This window comes from Pleurodeles waltl, chromosome 9, assembly GCF_031143425.1.
Source record: "Pleurodeles waltl isolate 20211129_DDA chromosome 9, aPleWal1.hap1.20221129, whole genome shotgun sequence".
Taxonomy (NCBI): domain Eukaryota; kingdom Metazoa; phylum Chordata; class Amphibia; order Caudata; family Salamandridae; genus Pleurodeles; species Pleurodeles waltl.
In genome coordinates, this window is record NC_090448.1 from 1,059,125,341 (window position 1) to 1,059,152,220 (window position 26,880).

At 47.7% G+C, this 26,880-nt stretch overlaps 1 protein-coding gene across 2 annotated transcripts in view; it reads right to left on the minus strand.

Moving 5' to 3' along the window:
* KLHDC1 (kelch domain containing 1) overlaps positions 1-26,880 on the minus strand; it is a 1,015,549-nt gene that overhangs the window by 771,926 nt on the left and 216,743 nt on the right. For both annotated transcript variants that reach the window (XM_069208699.1, XM_069208698.1), the window contains exon 3: positions 11,123-11,240. In XM_069208699.1, the coding sequence (XP_069064800.1) occupies positions 11,123-11,240 (118 nt within the window). The remainder of the gene's footprint in view (positions 1-11,122; positions 11,241-26,880) is intronic.

The following is a 26,880-nucleotide window of genomic DNA, read 5'->3' on the forward strand; positions in this document are numbered from 1 at the left end:
TTCGCGACCTGGTTCTCCTTCGGGAACGGGACCTGCTGCGAGAAGCTGTAGCAGAGTGTGCAGGTCTTGTGGTCGGCTGACGAGAAGCAGAACGAGCCCGTCCTGCTCTAGTTGTAGGCGATGGCGTTCTAGGTAATGAGGCAGTAGGAGAATACATCCTAGAGTATTGGGAATCCGGGGATGCTGCCGGTCTATTCAGGCTCTCTAACCCTCTGGGTGATAGAGTGATGGGAGAAACATGCCCCGATGAGCCCGCTCTGGAATGGGATGATGCACTCCTTATAGAGACCACCGGTGAGGGAGCTTTGTCCGCTGGCTCTACTGCCTGTGACACAGCTGAAGGTTGTGTCGACGTCGATTGCATCCTCGACGTCGAAAGTTGCGATGGCTCGGCTGTTCTCGACGTCGAAGGTCTCGAAGTCGAAGGTCTTGACGTTGAGTGTCTTGACGTCGATCGCCGATCGCGGGACCCGGACCTACTCGCCGTCGTGTGTCTCGACGTTGAGTGGTGAGTGGTCGACGGCGGATGTTCATGCTGTCGTGGTGTTTTTGGCGTCGTGTCCTTCGACGCCAAGGGGCGAGACGTTCTCGACGGCGAACGGGAGCGCCGGAGATGGCTCGATGCCGAACGGCGGCCTGCCGTCGACGGAGATGTACCCCTGTGTCCATGCTTCGGCGCTTTGTCCCTCGACGTCGGTCTGGTCACCGTCGACGGCGATCTATGCCGGTGAGACGGTGGCGCCGATGACGTCGATGGAGAACAAACAGGCACAATCCTACCTGTCGACGTCGATCGGGCCATTCCTTCTGTTGTAGGCCTGGGAAGTGAAGAGGATGATGACTTTTTCCTCTCCTGAAGCCCATGTAGCCTGATCTTCTCTCTGTCTTTGAGAGTCCTCCTTGACATGTTCTTACAATACTTGCAGGTGTCAGGACAGTGACTCTGTGGCAGGCAGACAATACACAGAGAGAGTGGGTCTGATTGGGCTTTCTTCTTCCCACAAGAAGGACATTTTACAAAAAGAGATGGCATTTTCTGTCAGAAAAGACTTCCAAACTCAGACAAAAGATGTTATCTGTCGAGTAAACAGGAAAAACACTATTTTTTAAGGATTTTTCTGAAGAAAAACTGAGAGCTCAATGCTCCAGGATCCTCTCAGAAGAAGCCGGAAAAAAGAACTGACCTAACTGTGAACCAACTGTCACCTTCCCTTCACCCCTGAGGCATGGTGGGATACTGGAGGTGCTCAGTGTCTTAAAGGCACGGTGCCAAAGTTTTTATGGTTCTCCTGTGTTAACCTGCATGCAGCCTATTGGCTAAGAATGCTTCATTGTTTTTCAATGTGGTTTTTTCTATTTTTCTCTGCTATTTACTGCTGTTTACTTCCCTAAGTCCAGTTTTTGGGGCTTAGGTAGATATTTATGATCTATTGTGATTTTATAATATAAAAAAAAAAAAAACTTGCACAGAAATAAAGCATTTTAGCCTATTTATGATTATAGCCTGCATTGCTGTTTTACACATGATAATATGTATGTATTTTATATATATATGCTCCGGGGTCCCCGCACAAGGGCGGGAATATTCAATGTTTATGACTTTGATGAGGATCCCCTGGAAGAGAACTAAAAGACCCCCAGTGACCAGGACAGCAGTTATCTGGTCGTCCCATAAGCTAACATGAGGACTTAAGGTTGGAACAATGCAAGAACAGGAGCAGCCCGTGGAACCCAACAGTGGATTCCGGATGGAGACGAGTGTGGAAGAAAAGGACAGAGTACAGTCCACGTAGGAGTGTCCAGGCGGGGCAGGAGACAATGCCCACCCTTCTGTTGGTGAACATCTGGGACGACGGTGATGGATGAAGGCCCCCTGCGTAGTCCAGGAGCTGCAGAGAAATCCCTGAGGTCACCTAGGAGCTGTCACTCAAAGGTCGCCAGATGGGTCAGTGGTCGGAGGACCACCAACAAGCACAAGCAAATGCAAGTGGGAGCTAAAGAAGATTTACAGGGCTGGGGAGGACAAGTAAAGTCCTGGGGACTCTACCCTTGGAGAGGAATAGGGGCTGACCCTCAGAAGACAAGAGAGCCAGCAGAAGCAGTCAAAGCCCCTACGGGCAACCTACTGACTGCAGGCACAGTAAGTCACAGAGAGTTCCAGGCAGCACAACTGAAGAGGAGTCCCACATCGTTGGAGCAGCAGAGAGGAGACGGTCCTGGTAGAGGTAGAGTGCTGAACAGGGAAGTTGTCACTCCCCTTTTCTTTGTGTAGTTTCGCACCACAGCAGGGACCAGAGGTCCCTGGACTGGTGCAAACCGGATTATGCAAGGAGGGCACCAAATGTGCACCTCAAAGCAAGCCGGTGGTGTGAGGAGGCTACCCCTCCACAGCCTTGTAACACTTATTTCCAAGGGAGATGAGGCTGCACCCCTCTCCCACAGGAAATCCTTTGTTCTGCCTTTCCCTGCTTGAGCTGGTCAAGCAGTAGGAGGGCAGAACCCTGCCTGGGAGGCTGCAGCAGCGTGGGCTGCTCGCACAGCCTGGAAGACCGGTAGCAGCAATACTAGGGGTCCTCGAAGGAGCCACCAGAGTGCATGGAATCATGCCACCAATACAGCATCAGTAATGGGGTATGAGTCCGACATGTTTGACACCAAACATGCCTAGGTTTGGAGTTACCATTATGTAGCTGGACCATAGGTAGTGACCTATGGCCAGTACATAGCTAAAATGGCTTCCCCACACTTACAAAATCCAGGGAATTGGAACTTTAGTTTGTAGGGCCAGCTCTGCTCATGCAGGAGTGCCCTCACACACTGGGACCTTCAACCTGCCCTGAGGGCTGGAAGGGCCTACCATAGGGGTAACTTACAGTGACCAGGTGTAGTGACCAGCAGAGAAAGAGTGCATGCACCTTTTCACACAGGATGCAAATGGCAGGCCTGCAGGCACAGTTTGCATGGACTCCCATGGCTGGCATACTACATGCTGCAGCCCAAGGGGGACCCTTGGTGTACCAATGCCCTGGGTACCTAAGTACCATATTCTAGGGACTTACAGGGGTACACATGTATGCCAATTGTGGGGTAACAAGACAACCACATTTAGAGGAGAGAGCATAAACACTGGGGTCCTGGTTAGCAGGGCCCCAATGAAAACAGTCTCAGCACACTGACAACAGGCAAAAAGTGGGGTAAACATGCCAAACATAGTGACTTTACAACAGAACACCAACCCCCTCCATCCCCCCCAAACATAAGACAATAAGACTAACCTTGCCCAATTGAATCTTCATTGTCTGAGTGGAAATATCTGGAGAGTCCATTTGCACTGGAGTGGTTATTTTATTCTGAGGTCTATCTTCCACTGTATAGTTTATTCTCTGTAGGGAGATGGGCCACTTCAACAATTTGGGATTCTCACCTTTCATCTGCTAAATGAACAAGGAAGTGAGTGCAAAACGGGTATGGCCTCAACTTCTTCAAGGCCCAGACCACATCAAAGGCCTCCCTCTCAATGGCTGACCAGCGCTTTTCTCCGGGGGTCAACCTTCTACTTATAAAAGCAACAGGTTCACCCTGGCCCTCTTCATTAAGTTGCGAAAGTACTACCCCTATCCCAACCTCAGAAGCATCTGTCTGGACAGTGAATTTTTTGGAACAGTCAGGGCCTCTGAGAATGGGAGCAGATGACATGGCCTGTTTCAGGTCATCAAAGGCTTTCTGGCAGCTAGCTGTCCATAAGACTTTCTTGGCATCCTCTTGGATGTGAGGTCGTTTAAGGGGGCTACAATTGAGCCATACCCATTTATGAACCTCCTGTAGGACCCACTCAGGCCTACAAAGGATCTGACTTGGGTTTTCGTAGTAGGGGAAGCCCAATCCATGAGTGTTTGGATTTTGCCCTTTAGTGGCTGGACTTGGCCTCAACCTACCAGGTGGCCAAATACACTCTTTTCCCTCCTGCCCTATCTGGCATTTAGATGCCTTAATAGAGAGGCCTGCCTCTTCTAGAGCCTCTAGCACAGAACCAAGAAGGATCAGGTGATCTTCCTAGGTGGAGCTAAAGACAGCTATATCATCTAGTTAAGCTGCACTGAAACTTTCCAAGCCTTGGAGAACTTTGTTCACCAACTTTTGGAATGTTCAAACCAAAGGGCATCACTGTGAAGTGATAATGCCCACTAGGTGTTGAGAATGCTGTCTTGGCTTTTACGATAACTTGATCTGCAATATCCTGCAGTCAAGTCAAATGTACTGAGATACTTGGCTGCAGCATGGTTATCTATCATTTCATCTGCCCTTAAAATTGGATGGACATCAGTCCTAGTGACTGCATTGAGGTCTCAGTATTCATCACAAAAACTAATTTCTCTTGCTCCATTTTGTGAGTGAGGCTTGGGTTCCACGATTACAAGATTAGCTCAAGGGCTGTTTGAAAGCCCAATGACTCAACTACAGCGTCATTTGCACTTCTGCTTTGATGAATTCTCTGAGATGGTCAGGCTGCCTATATAATTTACTTTTTACAGGCAGACAGACTGTCACCTGCCTCAATATCATGTTCACATCAGGTGGTTGTCCAGGAGTTAAAAAGAAGATTTCTGCAGTCAGATTGTTGTTGGTCAGAAAGGCAGTCAGCAGGAACTACCCTACGGAACCATCAACTGGGTTGTGGGACAAGAGGTAAGGGAAAGGGTCACTCTCCTCTTCCTGACCTTCATTAGTGGCCATAAGAATTGGGATGCCAGCCCTGTTGTAATAAGGCTTCAAGCGATTCAGATGAAGCTCCATGTGGGGGCTTCTAGGAGTGCCTAGGTCAACCAAATCAGTGACCTCATCCTTCTTCTCCACAATGGTGTGGGGACCACTCCACTTATTTTGGAGTGCCTTGGGAGCCACACTTTCTGTCCTGGCTGATAAACAGTCAGTACAGCCTTTTGGTCATGCCACTGCTTTTACTGTTCTTGGTTGGCCTCAAGGTTTTTCCTTGCCCTGTTCATGAACTCTGCCGTTTGGGATCTTAGGCCTAGTACATAATCTACTATGTCTTGCTTGAGGGGTTTGAGAGGTTGCTTCCAACCCTCCTTATCAAGAGCAAGTGGTCCTTAACTAGGTGCCCAAACAGAAGCTCAAATAGACTTTAGCCCACTCCCTGCTGTGGAGAGAGTCCCATTATCCTGCCTTTTAAGGTTTTGTTGAATGCCTTTTAAGGTTTTTTTTAACCTTGCAACTAAACCATTTGTTTGTGGATGGTAAGGGGTGTATGTCACCCCACACTCCTTTTATATAGGTTTCAGGTATGCAGACATGAAGTCTGCACCTCCAGTCTGACACCACCTCCTAAGAAAAACCCAACCTGGAGAAAATTCTCAGGCAGGCCTTGGCTACTGCAGGGGCTGTAGTGTTCCAAAGGGGAATTGCTTCTGGCTACCTGGTGGCATGGTCCACCACCACCAGTTTAAATTTGTTCCCAGATGCAGTTGGAGGGTCTAAGAGGCCACCAATGTCTTTCCCCACCCTCTCAAAGGGTAACCCAACCACTGGTAATGGAATTAGGGGGGCCTTTGGAGTGCCACCTGCCTTGCCACTGGCTTGACAGGTGACACAGGAGTGACAAAACTCCTTTGTTTCCTCAGACATAAGAGGCCAGTGAAGGTGGGAGACAAGTCTGTCCCAAGTCTTGCTTAGCGTCAAACAGCTCGCAAGGGGAATATCATGTGCCAACGTCAATAGGAACTCCCTAAACTTTTGAGAAATTACCAACCTCCAGCTTGTACCAGGTTTGAGGTCCCTTGCCTCAGAATAAAGGAGGCCATTATCCCCGTAGACCCTATGGGTCCAACTGATATCCCCTGCTTCCTGAGCAGCAGCTTGCTGTCTCAGGCTTTCTAGAGAAGGACAGGACTGCCGCCTCAGGCTAAGTTCCTCCCTAGTGAGTCCTTCTGCACCCAAGAGCTCAGCTGTATCAGCTTTCAGCTCCTCTGGTGCAGGTTCTACCCAGGAAGCAGATTCCTCTTCTTGAGGAGTGGAAACGTCATGTGAAGCCTGGACAGGGGGTAATTCCTTAACCTGTCTGCCTTTCTTTTTAGAAGTCTCCTGGGCCATTTTTCCAGGCTCCGGGGCTCCCTGCTTTCCTTGTTTCTTGGCCTGTGCTCTTGTTAGTGCAAAGATATGCCCAGAAATGCCCGGCATTGCTGCATGGGCTTCAAACTCCACAGCAGGCACAAGCTGAACTCTCCAAATAACAGCCCAGTAAACATGTCACAGGCAGATCAGAAGCTACTACAACTTTCTTTGGGCCAGTAACTTCCCCCCCAACCCCCGCCAGCTAAGGTCAACAACAGCCATGAGTGGCTCTGAGTGCTGTTGTGATCGTCAGTCACCTGGCACGTGCGACCAAGTAGGAGTTGTTCAGGGGACACCAGTTTTTTAGCCACCATTGTCACACTCGTACCTATGTCCCTGAGGCCTCAGCCTCGACACCTTTTGATTAAGAGGGTGCTGCCTGTAATTACCATATTAAGAGGACAAACAGCTATGATGGCAAGATCAATACCACCCTCAGAGACCAACACTGCCCCAGTGATCAATACCACCCCAGAACCCACTGCAGTTCCCAAGGTGAACCCAGCTACACTCTTGGATTGACTACTACTACATGTGCTATTGCTAGGGGCACTAGGGGCAGAAGTGGTAGTAGCAGGATTGGTGCTCTTTCTAGGGCAGGTGCGGTCACCTGCCCCTTGGCCTTTTTGCCTACAGATGTAGCACCAAGTTTTCTTGTAGGACGAGGAAGAGGATTTAGACCCACCCCCAGAAGGGTGCTGTGGGTCTGGTGAAGACTTTCTTGTCTTTAAATTTGTCCCCAACTTTGTCCTTACTCTTGGAAGAGTCCTTCTTCCGGTCACCCCCAGTGTGAGTTTTTCCACCCACTCTGGTGCGAGCCCATTTGTCTGCCATCTTAGCCAATTCTAAAGGAGTGGTCAGATCTGAGTACACCAGATGCTGATGCAGTCTAACTTGGTTTGTCAGCCACCACTGCAGATCTTTTGCAGTTCCTTCTGAAATTTGGGCCATGTCTGAGATATTCCTCTGATGCTGACCCCACTGGAACTTCAGGTCCCACTGCACAGTCCAGATATGCCAACATGCATGTGTTACCAGCAGGATGTATGAGGCCATAAGTACCATCAGCCTTAAGGTGTGTCTCACTGAAATCCAGGAAAGAGGCTGAAGCATCTGTATCATAACATGAATATCCTGGACTCGTCGTACGGGAAGATAGGCACAAAACTGCACATTGTCCCAAACAGCTCAGATGACAAGGAGTGATTCTGAGAGGGAGTAAGGTGTGACTTTGGCATGTTGATAGTGAACCGCAGCGAATGCAAGATGTTTGCCGTAGTCTGAAGGTGGGAGATGATAGCCTTAGGCTATCCCACCTTCAACAGTCATTCGTTGAGATAGGGTAAGGTTTGCTCCCCTGGTCTTCGCAGATGAGCTGCAACCACTGCTATCACCTTTCTTAACACCTGGGGGGCTCTGGTAGGTACAAAAGTGAGCATGGTGAACTGAAAATGATCTGGGCTTACAGTGAACCGCACCAAACGCCTGTGGGCAGACAGGACATGAATGTTGAAACAGGCGTCCTGCAAGTTCAACACTGTCATCCAGTCTTTTGGGTCCAGGTCAGACAGGACCCGCGTTACTATGTTTATTTTGAATTTCTCCTTCTTGAGGAAATAATTTAAGGGGAGTACATCTGGGGTAGGCAAAGGACTCTGTCTGTTTTTGGCACCAGAAAAAAGAACCATGAATAGCAACCATGACCCAGTTCTGGTGTCATCACCCTCTCTATGGCTCCCTTGTTCAAGAGAGAATGACTTCCTAGTTGAGAAGGGATAGGTGATCCTGCATCAGCCTATCATAAGATGATGGCATGGAGAGAAGCAGTAGTATCGAAGGGGGGAGGGGGGCTGGGTTAGTAGCCCCTTCGGACAATTTGCAAAACCCATCCGTCCAATGTTATAGACTGCCAGTGGGGCAGCTGAGAGTGAATCTTGCCACTAACTCGATGTCCACGATGGTATGAGGGCAGATCAAGACGGCTTGGAGGCTTCCAGGGGGTTAGATAACTGACCTGACTGCTGTCTGCCCGACCCACAAGGTCTGTAGGTACTGCACCCTCTGCTATGCAGAGGCTAGGGAGCATGTGCGACATGATGACTGGGAGGGTAAAGGCATGGCTGGAAGCACCTTCTGTGGCCATGAAAGAAAGGAAGGGCAGATTGAGGGTGACGAGGGAGACAAAGAAAGGCCCAAGGCACTGGCCGTAGCCCGACTGTTCTTAAAGCGTTCCAGCACTGAATTTGCCTTGTCTCAATAGAGATGGGAGCCATCAAAGGAAATGTCCATCAGAGATGATTAGGCATCTCCAGAAAAGCCAATCGCCCTCAACCAGACGTGGCATATCATGGCTACTGTTGATGAAACTGCTCTCCCCAATGAGCCACTTGTGTCAAGTCCAAAACATATGATGAACTTCGCTGCATCCCTCCCATCGGCAACAGCCTGCGAGAGTACGGACCGAGCCTACTCTGGGACCACTGGCTGCACCTGTGTCAATGTGTCCCACAAGGCGTGACAGTAGTGGCCCAAAAGGAATGCAGCCTTTACAGACCGCAATGCTTTTTCTCCAAAGTGTCCAGCCTCTTACATTCCCTGTCCGGTGGTGCCTTGGGAAGTGTACTAGAGGCTTGGACCACCAAGCTCTCTGGGGTAGGGTGTTGAGTGAGTAAGTCTGGGTCCCCTAGAGTGGGGCAGAGGCAGCTGGCAATCGTCCTAATCACTGGAGCCCTTGTGCTTGGTTTGGACCATGGACTCAGTAGGACGTTAGTAAGTGCTTCGTTGAAGAGAAGTAGCGGTTCTTAGGAGGAAACTCTCGGTTGCAGCACCTCTGTCAAGAAATTGGTCTTGACTGCCACCGAGGGTAGGCTAAAGTCCAGGACCTCGGCCACCCTTCACACCACCATGGTAAAGGACACTCGCTCCTAGTCATGGTAAGGTAAGAAAGCATACCAGTATCTGGAGAAGTAGCCAATCCACTGGCTTCACCCAGGACCTCACACCAGTCCAAGTTAGGGTTCTTCATAGTGTTGGTTTTCTTCAGGGTCCGGCGACCCCTCCCAATCCTCCCCGAGTCCTAGCTCTCAGGAATAGCGCTAAAGCTCTGACCTGGAAGATATGGCTCCACTCTGTGCCGGGTCGAAGATCTCCTCAATTGCTTCTTCTTCTGGTGGTGAGACTTATCCGAGTGGCCCAACGACTTTGTGTGTGATGAAGAACTTGGGCTCTGCAACCGCTCCCGGGACTTTCCTCTCGACCGGGATCTGATAGCCGTGGTGTCACACACAGAGCCACCAGGAGCTTGAGGGATCAAGTCCTTTGAGTTCATGGCACGGCAATCTGTGCAGGACTTCAGGTCAGGGTCACACTGGAGGGACCAGAGGCATACAGGGTGCGAGTCCATCACCAATCGGTGACCGGCGCAGCAGAGTTTGAAGCCAGCTTTTCTCAAAGAAGTCCCTGCCACACCAGGAGGAAAACACCTCCAAAAAGAGTTGGTAAATCATCAACAAAAGTTAGTAAAATAAATGACTAGAGATAGCTCTTACCCAGATCTGTGCTGACTGGCGTGGAAAGAAAAGAAATGACATCAGCGACCTGGATGGCACCTATGTAGACACCATGAACGACACTTGCAGTGCGTACGACGCAGACAATGCCACATGAAGCCAACTACCAGTACTTAGGGATACCACTCACGAAAAATATTTTGCATCCAGTCTGATGCCTGGGAATAATTTGAAGGTAAGGACTCTGTGGTTAGAAGTCTCTATCAGATAAGATGGGATAAAAGGTGCAAGCAGGAACTCAGAGAAAGAAGATGATGGATCACAGCTTTAAAAATTAAAAGGATGTTTCAATGGCATGGAGAAACACAATAATCTAGAGGTAACAAAGAAAAGCAGGGAATAATAATTGGCAAAAGGAAAAGAATGGAGAATAATATGAGTGAAGATTTAGGGAAGCACACAATGATGTACACGGAGGAGCATAAGGTGAGGTGAACCAGTGATGAAAAGTTATGCACCTAGGGGGATAGAGGTCCACTGGCTTGTGCGTCTTAGGACAGAACTCAGATATACTTCGGAAGAGCAATGGGTGATGTGCCCCGTAGGAGCAACGGGTGTTGTACATCAGGGGAGCCCTCAGTAACCTACAGTTCATGGTCATATGTCAATGTGCATTACTGGGGATTGGTGTGATATACAATGGCAATGCATTTGCATGGAGATGTACAAAACAGTGAACATGAACTGTTCCAGGTCATATGTGACAGTCTCTTCTGGGTATTTTAGTTAATGGCATTGTACGTGGCACGCTGAGAGGTTTAAGCGTGTACTTATAGCAGTAAAACAAAATCGCATTTAGTTATTTTAAAGAAGAACTTTCTTGAGGTGTTACACGTGCCACTATATAGATGGAAAATTAAAACAATGTGTAACATTTCCTTTATAGGGCGCTTCTTGATGCTTTAAGTCTTTCACTGCTTTTTGTGTCCCTCATTCGGAACAAGAACGCTCTTTTGAATAAAAAAATATTTTTACCATTTTATTTCACAATTCTGTCCTGACCAGAACAGAGAGGTCCCCAAGAAGTAAATGACTGTGATTGGACATGTAAAAGTTAACAGAGCCTCGCTGAATGAACCTTATTGAGGTCACGTAATACTACAAGCAACCAGATTAATTTCTTCTTTCCAAACAGTGCCAAACCAAGACAGCAGCAAATGTTAAACTAATACAATGTAAAAGTAAAAACCTTTTTTGAGGCATGATGACTGCAACATCGGTCACAAAGCCAACAATTTCACCTCTCACACCACAGTTTATATTCAACATTAACTTTCTCAGATTGGCATACATAAATGCTGTGTCCTGTGTCATTCGTAAAGCTGAACCTATAAAGGCGTGCATTCAAACCACATATATAAATATGTGGGCTTAACAGTTTCAATATGCTTGAAAATAGAAAGTATTCTCAGGATGTAGCTTACCTGGTTGCTGTAACCTTTATCATCATATCCTCCAAAAATGTACAACATTCCATTGATGCAAGCTCCACAACTTCCTGACGTTGAAGGGGGCAAGTCCCCTTCCATAAGGTGCATTGTCCTGAAAAGATAAAAGGTCAAGAAAGTTAGATGAACACTGCTTTGAAAAACAAAATACAGGCTCTTAGCGGCTGATTTAATTTCTCATTACTTTATGTAACACAATAATAATTTCTAAACCTTAATTTAGCTCCATGGACTTTATGGTAGTATGAATACATGGTACAATTCACGGTAATGATACCACTGTGGGCCTAGAATTCTGAGATGTCACAACATGACTGAATTACAGAGTTAAACCATGACAAATATGCACATCGTAGGCTAGAACTATCTTATTTTCCTGCGCAAATGTAAGTAGAAATGATCCTGCGCTTATGAGTAAGCCCACAATACTGACATTCCCATTCGCTAACCTCAGACCATATCCTCTGACCACTGCATTAAGTAAACAGCGTCCTAATAGAACTATATGGATAGTCTGATCTTTAAGACAACATTATCAACAGCCCCTTACATCTCAGTGCAAACTGGTCATGTGCTAAAACCACTGCTGTCCCTTACAGAAGAGAGAAACAGGACATAGCGTAATTACACAGTACTTTGTGCTGCTCCCAAAGTGAAAAAGGCAGGACAAAGAGGCAGAACTGACCACTAGCAAGCAAGGAGTTTTGAAGGACACTGCAACTAACAAATGAAAACGCTGGAACTCACTCTATAGTATACTTAAACTTATACAGCAGGCCGAACGCTACCGCTCAACCTAAAAAGGAAGCAACTGCAGCTTATCTGCCAGAAATCGGATTTTACAGATTATTGAAGCGACATGCCATTTGTTTTTTTCAAAAAGAAGAACTCTGAACAGACTCAAGGTGTCTGCTTCCCACACCTCACTCATACAACATGCCATTTCCAGTCAGACTCCTTTAAGTTTCGGACTGCACACGCTATCTGCAGTGCGCAGCTATTCTGCAAGCCACAAGTCTGATGGAGCTGGAAATGGCATTCTGTATGACTGTAGCATAAGAAGCAGACACCTGGAGTCTCTTCTATAAAGTATCCCCACATATTCTCCCCTGTAAGCCTCTTAACATTTGTCACTGGCAATGCTCTAACAAATTAAGTACCTGCACTCCCTCTAAAACTGAACTTCTCCTGTCTGCGCGCTGGGTGTGTTTCTAATTTTGATTACCGTGCTGGGTCCATAATGTGGGAGTGTTATGGAGGCAGACACAGCAAGAATCACAATGCAGGGGGAGGGAGTTAGGGATGGACAAAACAGCAACAAGAGGAAGGGGAATCAACGAGAACTAAGATGATGACAATGATGACGGAGCAAATAACAAAAACAAAAAAAACACAATGAACAATACTGAAATTGAATTGAAGGCCATCTTATTTAGTGTTTAATTTTTTCTAACCTCAATGTGTTTTCCTTCCTGCAAGAGAGAAGCCCTTCTTGCGCCCACAGTGGAACCGAGCTTTCGTGACAGATCTAATTTAATGTGAGAGAGCGTAGCTTATATAATCTATATTAACATGAAATGTTTATGAATCAGTATGTGATGATGCCGCATAGAAAACTATAATAATAATAATTTTGCTTGGACATGAGCTTGAATTGTGACCAAGAAGAGTGGCCACCAATGTATACATAGACTAATAATAATGACCAAAATGTTTTTATTATGTTTAAATAAGTTTATCCTAACATTTGCGTTATTGAATTTGTATTGAAAACCTCATAGGCCTTAAGTTAGAATGAGCCAAAGCTTAGCTGCCCTGGCTCTCATATTAAATGCATTTTTCTATTTTTCAGTGTGCTGACTCACAGGGGGACATGACCCTGCTTGTTCTTTTTCTTCAAACTTGGAAGATGAATGTAACCATGTTAGATCCGTTCTCATCATTTTCTCTCGTTCACAGAATAAATGTTAAAGTAAATTGAAACAATGTAGATTAATGTAATGTACAAGGTCATTCAAACCGGTGAAGACAATGGAACTGCTGACCAAAACAAGTGCAAAGAATTATAAAAGGATGAAATCATACCGGACGTACCACCTCCGAAGACGTCAATTACGAAGACCAATCAAAAACTTGTAAAATAATATGGGGTGAAGAGTTAGATTACCTAATGTGTTTTATGACAGGTTAAAGATAGTGGGGTATAGCAAATGTCCAATAGAATTTTGGGGGAATGTATAATGGAAAAGGGATAAAAACCCATGTCACGGGGAGTCATTAGGAATTAGGTAGGGAATGCTAATGATTTTATCCAGAAACTCTGTCACTCTGTTTTGTGACTTGGTGGGTTACTTAAAACCATCCTTGCCCTTAGAATTGTCCATGTTACACTTTACCTCCATATGAGGGAAGTGCCCTTTTGCCCCGGAGCTGAGTTCTGACTGATGGCGATTTGATTGATGTCCTGAAGACGAAGACTGAACCTGTGCGCTGACCTAAACTTTGGAGGGTAATTATGACAATGCGATTGTGATTTGTCTGTTTGCTTTTCCTTTCTAGGTACCAACTGCTTGCTTTTGACAGAGACCTTAGCTAGATGTTTTCCAAATTAGTGTTCTAAATTGTTTTGCATGAAGCCCAACATGCGAATTCTAATCAGTGGTTAGGACAGGTGTTCACCAAACTGACGCAAATAGACAAACGACTGAGACTATGCTTTGTTGAACTGACGCGTTATTGACACTATGTTCACGCCGTGTTATGTTCTGATGTTTGCGATTTTCGCCTTAATGAAATCTTATCACAGTTGCCATATTGTGACTATGTTGTTATGCTTTTTGGTGTTGAGATTAACGCATTTTCTTCTAGATTGTAATTAATAGGGAATAAAACGTATGAAATTCTACTAAACAAGATGTGGTTATTCATGACTGAAAGGTCATGGTAGTGTCTTTGAATTGATTAATGACTGACTAAAGTGAAATGCACTGGCGTCATAAATATTGATATTATCATTGATGTATTGATTGATATATTGATTAGCTATCTTGTCCTAAGGTGTCTCTCAACTGGGTCAAAAGATTAATTGGCCTAAAACGAGTCCTGATGTGTAATAAATTATTATAGAGGGACAAGTTAACAGTTCTGGTAGCAGAGTGACGGTTTGGCCCTTTGGGGCCCTAGGACGGAGAATCATTGTTTAGACTGTTTTTCTGAGATAATGCAAATTAGAGGTATGATGCGTTTCTAAATTCACCATGACTTTCCCGGGATGTCGGAGCCTGCCTAAGTGAATTGGGAATGTTCTCGGCATCATAATAAGTGTGGTATAGGGTTTGCGCTTGCTCAGCTTATGCATTTTGCAGGTGATTTGTGAAGTTTGTGTGTGTTTAGGCCAGGTAAATGTTGTTTTAGTAGGAGTGGGCGTACTCCGCAGTATGAGAGTAGGGAAGTCGGCGTACCTCATATGAGTGTGGCGCTTTGTGCCCAAAATTATCCACATGGTTGGTTGTTCATGTACGGACCCGTCGTGGTCTAAGACTGTGGAGTATATTGACAAGTGTGGGAGACACTTGGGTTTATGTTGTAATTTGTGCGGTTTAATAGGTCAATCGGGAGTGGTTGACAAGTTGAGTTTGAGTCAAATTGTATGAGTGAAACCTTCGATGGAGATTTGGCAAGTTCTAAAGTGCACTAGGACGAACCATTGACAAGTCGAGAGTAGGATTTGCAGGTCGAATTCTGCTTGCGGGTGCGGGAACTGAGAAGGAGAAAGTAGCGGGCGAGGCTTCAAGTGAAATCTCTGTAAAGTTCTAAAGCGAATGTGTTACCCTTCCTGTAGTAAACCGGCAAATTTGTGTTGTTGTTGGCGGTGCTCGCAGTAATTTTGTATTAGTTTAGTGTGAATCCAGTGAGGGGTGGACGAGCCGCAAGACTTTGTCAGCTGCAGTGTGTGAGTGTGACGTCAGTGGTGCCACGCTGAGATAGGTCAGTTGACGAGAGGGGTCACGCACGGATTGGCTGCCGTCTGTGAGAGGCAATAGGTTGAGAAAGATGGGTTTAGAGTGTCCTGGGAACTAAAGTCACTTTCTGATTAAATACAAACAAGAGAAAAACGAAAATATGAATTTTGTCAAAGCTTTTAAGAGTGCTCTGAAAGGAGATGCATACATTATGGCGAGTGAAGGGGTGCTTACACCGCCTGAGGGAACTCCGGCTTACATAGTAATGGAGGAAAAAGGTGTCGTGCCTTGTTTATGGATGAAACAGTGGCGCAAATTGACAGAAAAAGAGGGATGTTTGGCGTTCCCAGAACATTGGACATTCAATACGAGGGTACTAGAGAATTTAAGGTGGATGTTAAGCGTACAGAAACCACCTCCGAGGCCAGCCCAGTATGAGGCTTTAGCGATTTGGGATTTAATGGCCCTTAAACAGAGACGAACGAGATACTTACCTTCGGTAACGACTTTTCTGGTGGATACATTAGCTACCTGTGGATTCCTCACCTCATGAATACTCCCATGGCGCCAGCATTAGACGGAAATCTTCTTACTAGTCTCTGCACGTCGACGAGGACGTCACTGTCTCGCACGCGACGCCGTCTGACGTCATACAGGCAATAAGAGGTCCTCGACGACGTGCGGACGTCAGTACCAATCATTTTTTACGTGCATGAGAACAACCAGGCAATGCAATGAAAGAACAAAGCAACATCCATTATATTGTAAAAATACACCACATTGTATGAATAACTGTAAATCTTTTTATGTACATATATATATATATATATATATATAAAACTCTCTCTTTTAAAATATATACACACACCAAGTATATACATAAAGATATATACACATATACCTATATATATATAAATATATTATATATATACATCTATTGCACCCTCAAAGACCAAGAGGAGCGCACTCAAGGATTACTTGGCAAGACCATAAAGGCAACGGGGAGGCGGGTGGGACCGTGAGGAATCCACAGGTAGCTAATGTATCCACCAGAAAAGTCGTTACCGAAGGTAAGTAACTCGTTCTTCTGATGGATACAACTACCTGTGGATTCCTCACCTCATGAATAGAGTCCCAAAGCAGTACCACGCCCGGCGGTGGGTGCCTAAATGGTCAAACCAAGAAATCCTGCAGCACTGACCGTGCAAAATGGCCGTCCCTTCTAACCTCAGAATCTAAACAGTAATGTTTTGCAAAAGTGTGAAGGGACGACCAAGTTGCGGCCTTGCAGATGTCGACCACAGGAACACCTCTGGCTAAGGCCGAAGTGGCCGACTTAGCTCTGGTGGAATGAGCTCTAATGCCCTCAGGAGGATCCTTCTTTGCCAAAGAGTAACATATTTTAATGCAAAGAACAACCCACCTGGATAGTGTTCTCTTGTGGACTGCCTTTCCTCTCCTCTTGCCCACGTATCCAATAAACAGCTGATCCTCCAGCCTGAAATCCTTTGTTCTATCGATAAAGAAGCTCAACGCTCTCTTTGGGTCCAGACGGTGCAGTCTTTCTTCCTCTTTGGAAGGATGAGGCGGAGGATAGAACGTGGACAAAGTAATTGCCTGAGCCAAATGGAAGGGTGAAACAACCTTCGGGAGGAAAGCAGCCTTGGTCCTCAACACCACCTTATCCCCATAAAAAGTTGTATAAGGGGGTTTTACTGATAAGGCCTGCAACTCACTCACTCTCCTTGCTGATGTTATAGCTATCAGGAAGACTGTTTTTAAAACCAAATACCTCAAGGGGCAAGAATGCATAGGTTCAAAAGGGGACCCCATAAGGAAAGTCAGGACTAAGGACAAATCCCATTGCGGCATAACGAATGGCTTTGGAGGATATTGATTTAGAAGACCTTTCAAGAATCTGATAACAATAGGGGATTTAAATAAAGATGGTTGGTCTGGAAGACATATGAAGGCTGACAAGGCCGATAAATAACCTTTAATGGTAGCCACTGCACAACCTTTTTGCGCCAGAGATAGAGCAAAAGACAAAACGTCCGATAGATGAGCATGTAAAGGATCAATCTGCCTCTCTCCACACCACGCAACAAATTTAGACCACCTATTAGCGTAGATAGATTTAGTGGAGTGTCGCCTGGCCGCTAATATAACATCCACTACCTCAGGCGGGAGAGAGAAGGAACTCAGGTTGCCCCGTTCAATCTCCAGGCATGTAGGTGCAGACTCTGGAGGTTGGGGTGTAGAACCTGCCCCTGCGACTGTGAGAGGAGGTCTGCCCTGAAAGGGAGACGGAGCGGCGGGCACGTTGAGAGTTGGAGAAGGTCGGAGTACCACACCCTCCTTGGCCAATCCGGAGCTATTAAGATTACTAGAGCCCGGTCTTGGCGAATCTTCCTCAATACTCGAGGAATCAAGGGTATGGGAGGAAACGCGTAAAGCAACTGGCCGCACCAGGTCATTTGAAACGCGTCCCCCAACGCTTCCTGCATCGGATACTGAAGGCTGCAGAACAACGGACAATGCGCGTTCTCTCGAGTGGCGAACAGATCTACCCGAGGAAACCCCCACTTCTGGAAGATTAAACGGACTTGATCTGGATGGAGACGCCACTCGTGGTCTGCCGAGAAGTGGCGACTGAGACTGTCCGCACGCACGTTCAAGACTCCGGCCAGATGGTTTGCTATCAAGCAAATCCGATGGTCCTTTGCCCAGGACCATAGTCGAAGAGCTTCTCTGCAGAGAAGGTACGACCCCACTCCTCCCTGCTTGTTTATGTACCACATCGTGGTAGTATTGTCCGTTAGGACCTGTACCGACTGACCACGAAGGGAAGGGAGGAAGGCCTTGAGAGCCAGACGTACAGCCCGTAACTCTAACAGATTGATGTGAAAAATCTGTTCCTCTGGAGACCAAAGACCTTTGATCTCCAGATCCCCCAGATGAGCTCCCCACCCTAGAGTGGAAGCATCCGTTATGACTGTGGCCACTGGTGGCGACTGCTGGAATGGCTTTCCTTGTGAAAGATTGTTGCTTGCAATCCACCACTTCAAATCCACAGCAGCATCTCTGGAGATCTTGACAGTACCCTCTAGATCCCCTCTGTGTTGAGACCACTGCCTTCGGAGGCACCACTGAAGAGCCCTCATGTGCCAGCGAGCATGCGTGACCAACAGAATGCAGGAGGCAAAAAGACCGAGCAGACGAAGGACATTGAGGACTGGAACTACCGCTCCATTTCGAAACATTGGAACCAAATCCTGAATATCTTGAATCCGCTGAGGCGGAGGAAAGGCCCGACCCAATGTTGTATCCAGTACTGCCCCTATGAACAGGAGACGCTGAGAGGGTTCTAGGTGAGATTTGGGCTCGTTCACCGAAAAGCCCAGGTCGAACAACAACTGGGTTGTTGACTGCAGATGACGCAACACAAGCTCCGGGGACTTGGCTTTGATCAACCAATCGTCCAAGTAAGGGAATACTGCTATCCCCTTCCTTCTGAGCTCTGCCGCAACCACCGACATCACCTTCGTGAAGACTCGAGGTGCTGAAGTAAGACCAAACGGAAGGACCGCAAACTGGTAGTGTTGCGATCCCACCACAAACCGGAGATACTTCCTGTGTGACTTGAGTATCGGGATATGAAAGTAAGCATCCTGCAAGTCGACAGACACCATCCAGTCTTCCATGTTCAACGCCAAAAGCACCTGTGCTAGGGTCAGCATCGTGAACTTTTCCTGCTTGAGGAACCAATTCAAGATCCTCAGGTCCAGAATTGGTCTCAAACGACCATCCTTCTTGGGAATCAGGAAATACCTTGAGTAAACTCCTTGACCCCTTTCCTGCTCCGGGACCAACTCCACCGCGCCCTTTAAAAGGAGGACTTCTACCTCCTGTTCTAGCAACAGGAGGTGTTCTTGTGAACAATACGAAGGGCGGGGCGGGATGAGGGGCGGAAACTCCCGAAAGGGAAGGGTGTAGCCTTTTCCCACAACACTGAGAACCCAAGTGTCCGACGTAACAGTCTCCCATTTGGTGAGAAAATGCTGTAATCTTCCCCCTACAGGAGAGGAGTGAGTGGGAAATGGTGGAAGCCTAAGGCTGCTTCCCCTGCTGCACCCCGCCAGAGGATGAGGAAGAGGCAGAGTGCTGCTGAGAGGCTCCCCTGGTGCGGACCCTACCCCTCCCCCTAAAAGATCTATAGGGATGGGAAGAGGCAGGTTGCTGATATCTTCCCCGAAAGGAAGAGGAGGAAGAGCCACGCCCAAATCCACGAAACCTCCTGAAGAATCTGGAAGAGGCCGTGGAAGAAGGAGCTTGGAGTCCCAACGACTTAGCCGTGGCCCTGCTCTCCTTAAAACGTTCCAAGGCCGAATCAGCCTTAGCCCCAAACAGTTTGTCCCCATCAAACGGGAGATCCAACAATGTGGACTGTACATCTGCCGAAAAGCCCGAGTTACGGAGCCAGGCCTGTCTCCTTTCCACCACAGTTGTGCCCATTGCTCTGGCTACCGAGTCGGTGGTATCCAGTCCCGTCTGGATAATTTGGGTCGCAGCAGCCTGGGCATCAGAGACAAGATCCAAAAGACCCTGGGGAAGCTCTGTAAACGAAGAGGAGATGTCATCCATCAGAGCATGAATATACCTCCCCAGGATACAGGTCGCATTAGTGGCTTTTAACGCCAGACTGCAGGACGAAAAAATCTTCTTCGACTGCGCCTCTAGCTTTTTTGAGACTCTGTCCCCAGGCACCGTCGGGAAAGAACCAGGCGCTGACTTGGACGAACAGGAGGCCTGCACTACCAAGCTCTCCGGCGTAGGGTGCCTAGATAGGAAACCAGGATCAGTTGGAGCCGTCCGATACCTCCTGGCCACGGCTCTGTGAACTGCTGGGGAAGATGCCGGCCTCTTCCACACCTCTAAAACCGGATCCAGCAGAGCGTCATTAAAAGGTAACAGAGGCTCCGCCGCGGCTGAGGCCGGATGCAACACCTCCGTCAAAAGGTTTTGTTTCGCCTCCACCACCGGCAAAGGCAGGTCCAAAAAACTAGCTGCCTTCCGTACCACTGTATGAAAGGAAGCAGCTTCCTCAGTATATTCCCCCGGGGACGAAAGGTCCCACTCAGGGGAAGTGTCCAGCCCACTGGCCGACTCCAGTCCACGCAGCCCATCACCCGAGTCCTCTAGCTCTCCTTCCTCTAGGGCTCGTTGGTACTCCCGCTCTTCTAGTACCCGGAGAGCACGCCTCCTTGAATGCAGTCGTTGCTCAATCCGCGGAGTCGACAATGCCTCCGCCGAAGTCGGAGATCGGCGCCGATCTTCCGAAGCCACCGACGCCGCATCCGGCGCCACGGGTAACTTCGGCGCCGACTGAAGAGCAGCTGAAACAGATGGACCCACCGGAGTCACAGGCCGAAATCTCGACGTCGACGGGATGGAAATCCCTGGGGCCAATCCCTCCGAAGCCACCGGAGCGGCCACCGGCGCCGACACTGGCGCCGAGCCCACGTTCCCAAACGGGAGAAAGGGCATAAAGGGTGCCGGCCGAAGAGGCGCAGGATCACCCAAAGAAAAGGCCAAAGGCCCAGCCGGAGCACCCCCTGGAGCCATCTGTTGGAAGATGGCATACATCGCATTCAAGAATGCGGAACTATCGGCTCCAGGGGTGGGAAAAGCCGGATACTGGGGTGCCTGTCTCGGAGGCGACCCCGACGCCGGCCTCGGCGTCTGCGCCGGAGAAAACACTTGAGGCTCCAATACCTCAATCACCGACGCCTGTCCAGGCGAAGTTGGTGACGCCGGAGAGGGCAACGGCGTCGAAGGATGCGGCGTCACCGTGGGGCTGACCTCCCATGTCTTTCGGCGCCGATCCGGAGACCTGGAACGAGCCTCCCTTGAATGACGCCGAGATTCTCTACGGCGCCGGGAGTCTCGATGACGCCGATGTCTTGGAGAAGACTTCTTGTGATGCTTCTCCTTTGACTTGGCCATAAACAGCTTCGCCTCACGTTCTTTAAGGGCCTTCGGATTCATGTGCTGACATGAATCACAAGTCGAGACGTCGTGGTCGGAGCTCAAACACCAAAGGCAATCGGAATGAGGATCCGTCACCGACATCTTGCCTCCGCACTCACGACAAGGCTTAAATCCAGACTTTCTCTGCGACACTATTTCCACAGAGAAAGAGTACGCAGCAAGATATACACTGTAACCGCAAGAGTAACAGTTGCTCCCTCGAAGATAACCGTTTCGAATGCACGGAAAAAAGGGAACTGACGTCCGCACGTCGTCGAGGACCTCTTATTGCCTGTATGACGTCAGACGGCGTCGCGTGCGAGACAGTGACGTCCTCGTCGACGTGCAGAGACTAGTAAGAAGATTTCCGTCGAATGCTGGCGCCATGGGAGTATTCATGAGGTGAGGAATCCACAGGTAGTTGTATCCATCAGAAAAGAAAAATTTCAAAGGAGAATAAAAAGGGCAGAAAAGACTTATGCGGAAGCTAGGTGGGATAATGAAAGCAAAATGTGGAGACGGGGAATAGGTGATGGATTAAAATTGTTCCCAGCAATAACACAAGGAGATGAGACGCAGGGAAAGAAAGCCACCTGTAAAACAGACAAGGACTCTAGTAAGCCTAAAGAAACGAAGAGATCTTGGAAAGAAGAAGATGATTCAGACGACGAAGAATTGCTAAATCAGATATTACATGATCGCCCGCCACCTTATGCGGTAAGCGATAACGTCCCGACCACTAGTACGGGTCTTGGGAACCAGACGCAGGAGAAGGGAGTTACTGATACAGTACAGACTAGCGATACGGGTTTGATACAGAATGGTGTCAGTGTACCCCTTGCCAGACATGCAGATACAGTTGCAACCTCCACCGCAGATACAGAGAATCTATCCAGATGTCCCAGTACTAGAGACTACTACAAACCTGATAGTGCCGCCAAACCCGATATATACAAAATCAAGGTTAGTGCAGATTGAGTCAACTCCGCAATTGCTGCCCCAGCCGCAGCCACAACTGATACCAGGGTGTACTCCAGCAGCAGGTCTTCCATTAATACCTGCCCCGGCTTCACTGGATCAGACTTTTGGAGTTGCTGCTCCACGAGGTTTGGGACCAGGTCAGACACCAGCTGCAGTATCACTGCCAATTACTGTTGGTCCACCGGTGCCATTGTATGCACAAGGTAAGCCTGGTGTATGTGATCAGGAAGTAATGACCCAAGATGTAATAAGTGGAGGGTCCATAGGAACCCCTCAGTTAATGGCCCCAGGAGACCAAGCAATTGAAAAGCCAAGGTCTTTGATAGACCTTAGCCCAGTTGAAACACCGTTGGAAGCAATGAGACAGGCAGGGCTGGGGGTGTTAACCCCACAAACAATAAGTACGAATGCTTCACAGTCGCCGATGATGCATGCGGGGAACATTTCACTGCAAGGTTTTACGGTACAAGAGTTGAATGAGTGGTTAGAGAAGACCTTTACTACACCAAAGACTACAGTAAATGCAGTGGAACCGCAAAGGTCAGAGAAAGATGATTACCTGAACTTTGTGAGACTGGGCGGTACAGCCGCGGTCAGAAACGGGAAACCGGCGGTGTACCGCCGGTTCCCCGCTGCCCTGGGGAATCCTCCACGGCGGCGCAGCTTGCTGCGCCGCCATGGGGATTCCGACCCCCTTACCGCCATCCTGTTCCTGGCGGTTTTGGCCGCCAGGAACAGGATGGCGGTAAGGGGTGTTGTGGGGCCCCCGTAACAGGGCCCCACCAAGATTTTCAGTGTCTGCCATGCAGACACTGAAAATCGCGACGGGTGCAACTGCACCCGTCGCACCCTTTCCACTCCGCCGGCTCCATTCGGAGCCGGCATCCTCGTGGAAGGGGGTTTCCCGCTGGGCTGGCGGGCGGCCTTCTGGCGGTCGCCCGCCAGCCCAGCCGGAAAATCAGAATTACTGCGGCGGTCTTTTGACCGCGCAGCGGTATTCTGACAGCGGTACTTTGGCGGGCGGCCTCCGCCGCCCGCCAAAGTCAGAATGACCCCCAAAGTGTTGCCAAAGAAGCTGCAGTACTGTCAGAAAGAGGTAAAATACTTAGGACACTTGATTGAGAAAGTGTCCAGGAGAATATCGAAGGAAAGGGTGACTGCTATTTTGCAAATGAACCCTCCGACAACCAAGAGAGATGTTAGGATGTTTTTGGGAATGGTGGGCTAATGTCGTCAGTGGATACCCAACTTCTCGATTATCTTAAAACCATTGATAAAGCTGACAGGCAAAGAGATTAAGGATGAGCCGTATACCATAGCTCTATCCAAGGAAGAGCTCGAGTCATTCATGGAATTGATAGAGTGCATGTGCAGAGCACCAGCTTTGGGTATGCCTGATTATACGAAGCCGTTTCTACTGTTTTGTCATGAACGTCATGCTTGTTCTTTGTCTGTCTTAACACAGGTCCATGGAGGTGCAAACCGCCCTGTAGCATATTTTTCAGCTACCTTGGACCCCGTCGCAGCAGCCTTACCGGGTTGCTTGCGTGCAGTTGCAGCAGTTGGTCAAAGCCTCACGCAGTGTGAAGGCATAGTGATGGGACATCCCCTAACAGTAATGGTTCCGCATTCAGTTGAGATTTTGTTGACCGAACCTAAACCCAGCACATGACAAATGCCCGTCTTACCAGATATGAGACAATTATATTGGGGTCACCTAATGTTTCACTGAAGCGATGTACTGTATTGAACCCAGCAACTCTACTTCCTGTTGAGAATACCGAGATTAATAATGAAGAGGAAGTGGAGCATGATTGTCTTGAGGTAACAGAACTATGTACCAAGCCCCGACCTGATATTCAAGATGCGCAGTTAAAGGAAAATGACTGCATTATGTTTGTTGATGGATCCTGTTTGAGAGACTCAGTCAGAATGTTGAGAGATGGTTACGTTGTATGTACCATAGCTGGTATCATCCAAGCTTCCTGGCTCGAGAGAGTGTATTCCGCACAAGTGGCAGAGCTAATTGCCCTTACTAAGGCATGTCACGCAGCTGAAAATCTGAGAATCACTATCTATACTGACAGCAGATACGGATTTGGAATTGTACATGATTTTGGCCAATTGTGGTCGCAGAGAGGTTTCATGACCTCCTCTTGTTCCCCTGTGAAAAATGGTCAACAAATTAAGGATTTGTTACATGCAATTCAGTTACCTCTTGAAATTGCTGTGGTAAAATGCAATGCTCATGTTAAGTCACAAGACTTTGTGTCCATGGGAAACGGTTATGCAGATCAAGTCGCGAGGTTTTGCGCACTGAATTGTATATCGTTCAAGGATCAGTGGGAATTGTTACCGCAAACTGAAAATGACACATGCCTGAACCTTGCATTAAGGGTGGTCGATACACTAGATGAGCTAAAAACACTACAGAGTCGTGCTAGCAAAGAGGAAAAACACTTCTGGCAGAGAATGCAATGTGTACAGAGGTCTGATGACTTGTGGGTCTCAGAGGAGGGGAAATTAGTTTTGCCAAACAGTCTTCTGTCACAATTCGCGAGGCTCTATCATGGACAGGCTCATCTTGGGAGAGATGCAATGATCAGGTCATTCAAATTGATTGGTTTAACCCAAAGTTCAGACATGCCGCAGAGGTTACCTGTCACAGGAGCATCATCTGTCAACAGATGAATGCCGGAAAAGGGACTGTGGTAACTTTGAGCCACATAGGGAGAGCTGGTGGTCCATTTAGCAAGATGCAAATGGATTTCATTCAAATGCCTGTTTGTGGAGGACTGAAATACATGTTGGTGATTGTGTGTGTTTTCAGCCATTGGATTGAAGCTTACCCCACACGTAGAAACGACAGTCTTACAGTTGCAAAGCTGCTGTTTAGAGAACTAATACCCAGGTTCAGGGTTCCGGTCTCTATAGAATCAGATAGGGGCAGACACTTCGACAATGAGGTGATTAAGCTCTTGTGTGCCGCATTAGACATTGAACAGAAGCTGCATTGTAGCTACCGACCCGAAGCATCAGGACTAGTAGAGCAAATGAATGGTACCTTGAAGTCGAGAATGGCGAAGATGTGCGCAGCTACAAATATGAAATGGCCAGATGCATTGCCCTTAGTGCTGATGTCAATGAGGAACACCCCTGATAAGAAGACAGGACTATCACCATACGAGATCCTTATGGGTAGAGCTAAGAGGCTGCCTGCAGTACCTGCAAATGCTCTTGTGAATATCACGGATGATCTGGTGTAGGGGTTTGGCTGATGCAGCTAACACCAGGTGGAAGCTAACACATTGCCACCGATCAGTGATCCAGGTCACACTCTGCAAGCCGGTGACTGGGTGGTTGTCAAGAAGCACGTGAGAAAGTTGTGTTTGGAGCCGCGCTGGAAGGGGCCATATCAAGTAATATTGACAACAACCACTGCTGTAAAATGTGCAGGTGTTCCAAACTGGATACATGCCAGCCACACAAAGAAGGTAACGTGTCCAACTGATGAGGAACTTGAAGTTTCCGACTCAACAGTTCCAGGGAGCGAAGTTTCAGGGCCTGAAAATAACCAAGAGAGAACTGAGACTGCAGGAGAGCCCACTGAGAACAGCCCTGTCCCTCAAACAGTAAACGAGTTCGGGAGAGGTGACAGTGTGCCTATCTCAGTAGAGGCAGCAGGAGAACTAAGTCAAGGAGAGGTTCTCCCAGAAGCAGACGGATACAGGTTAGAACTTGAACCGTTACAGATCCAGAAGAAGAAGGCGAAATAGTAGAGAGAGAGATCAAAGCACATCGGCATCCCCTGAGCCAGTTGCAGGTCCATCAAGAGAAAACACCATACTACAAGAGGAGGGTGCTGTTCAGTGTCCTGTAAGAACAAACAGGAAGAAGACGCATAAAGGAGATAACTGGCCAGAAAGACAGACTGCAAAAGAAAGGAGCGTACCAGGTGAAACAATAACAGAAGAAACAGATACATCCCGAATAGAGGACCTGAGTGAAGGAGAATTGCAAGGTGAACGCAGACTGAAAAGAAAAAGAATCGCAAATAGAAGATACGCAGGTCCTGAATGGGCATATGCAACAACATCTGAAAGGCAACAAGAATTCTCAGCGTTCTGTTTTGATCGAGAAGTACTAGGCCAATACTACGGTACCTGAAGTAACTCAAAGAAAGAGACTTTGTTAAAAATCGAAAACTGAAAAAATAAAGAAAAGAGACTTATAAATTACCGGATGCGACACTGATAACCTGATTTGACTTTGAGAACCTGATTATGACAAGCTGCTAACCTGATTTGACAAAAAGATCCTGGAGTGAGTGAAACGCTGTAAATACACGCAGAGAGAAAGAGTCTTTTGCATCAAAGAAAGAGAAAAAAAAAACAGAGAGAAGAAAAGAGTTTTATATCGTCCTCAAGTTGATTGTTGTTTTGCTATCTGATTCTTTACAGACATGGCTTATAATAGTGGTAGTAACAAGAAGGGCAAGGTGTGTGGTTGGTTGAGTCTTATAATAGGTATTGTGTGTGCAATAATAATTGTGGGAGTGATTGTGGGAATGCCGTGGTTGGATAAGAAAGCAACTGACAATGCTTCAAAACCTGAAACTACAACACTAACACCGTGGGAAAGGTTTGAGTAGGATGCAAAACACTTGCATGAGGGAACTAACTCAAAGGGGGAACTTTCTACTAATGTTTTCTATTGCTTGCTGAATGAGTACGTTGAGACCATGGATGCAAAAAACTGTTA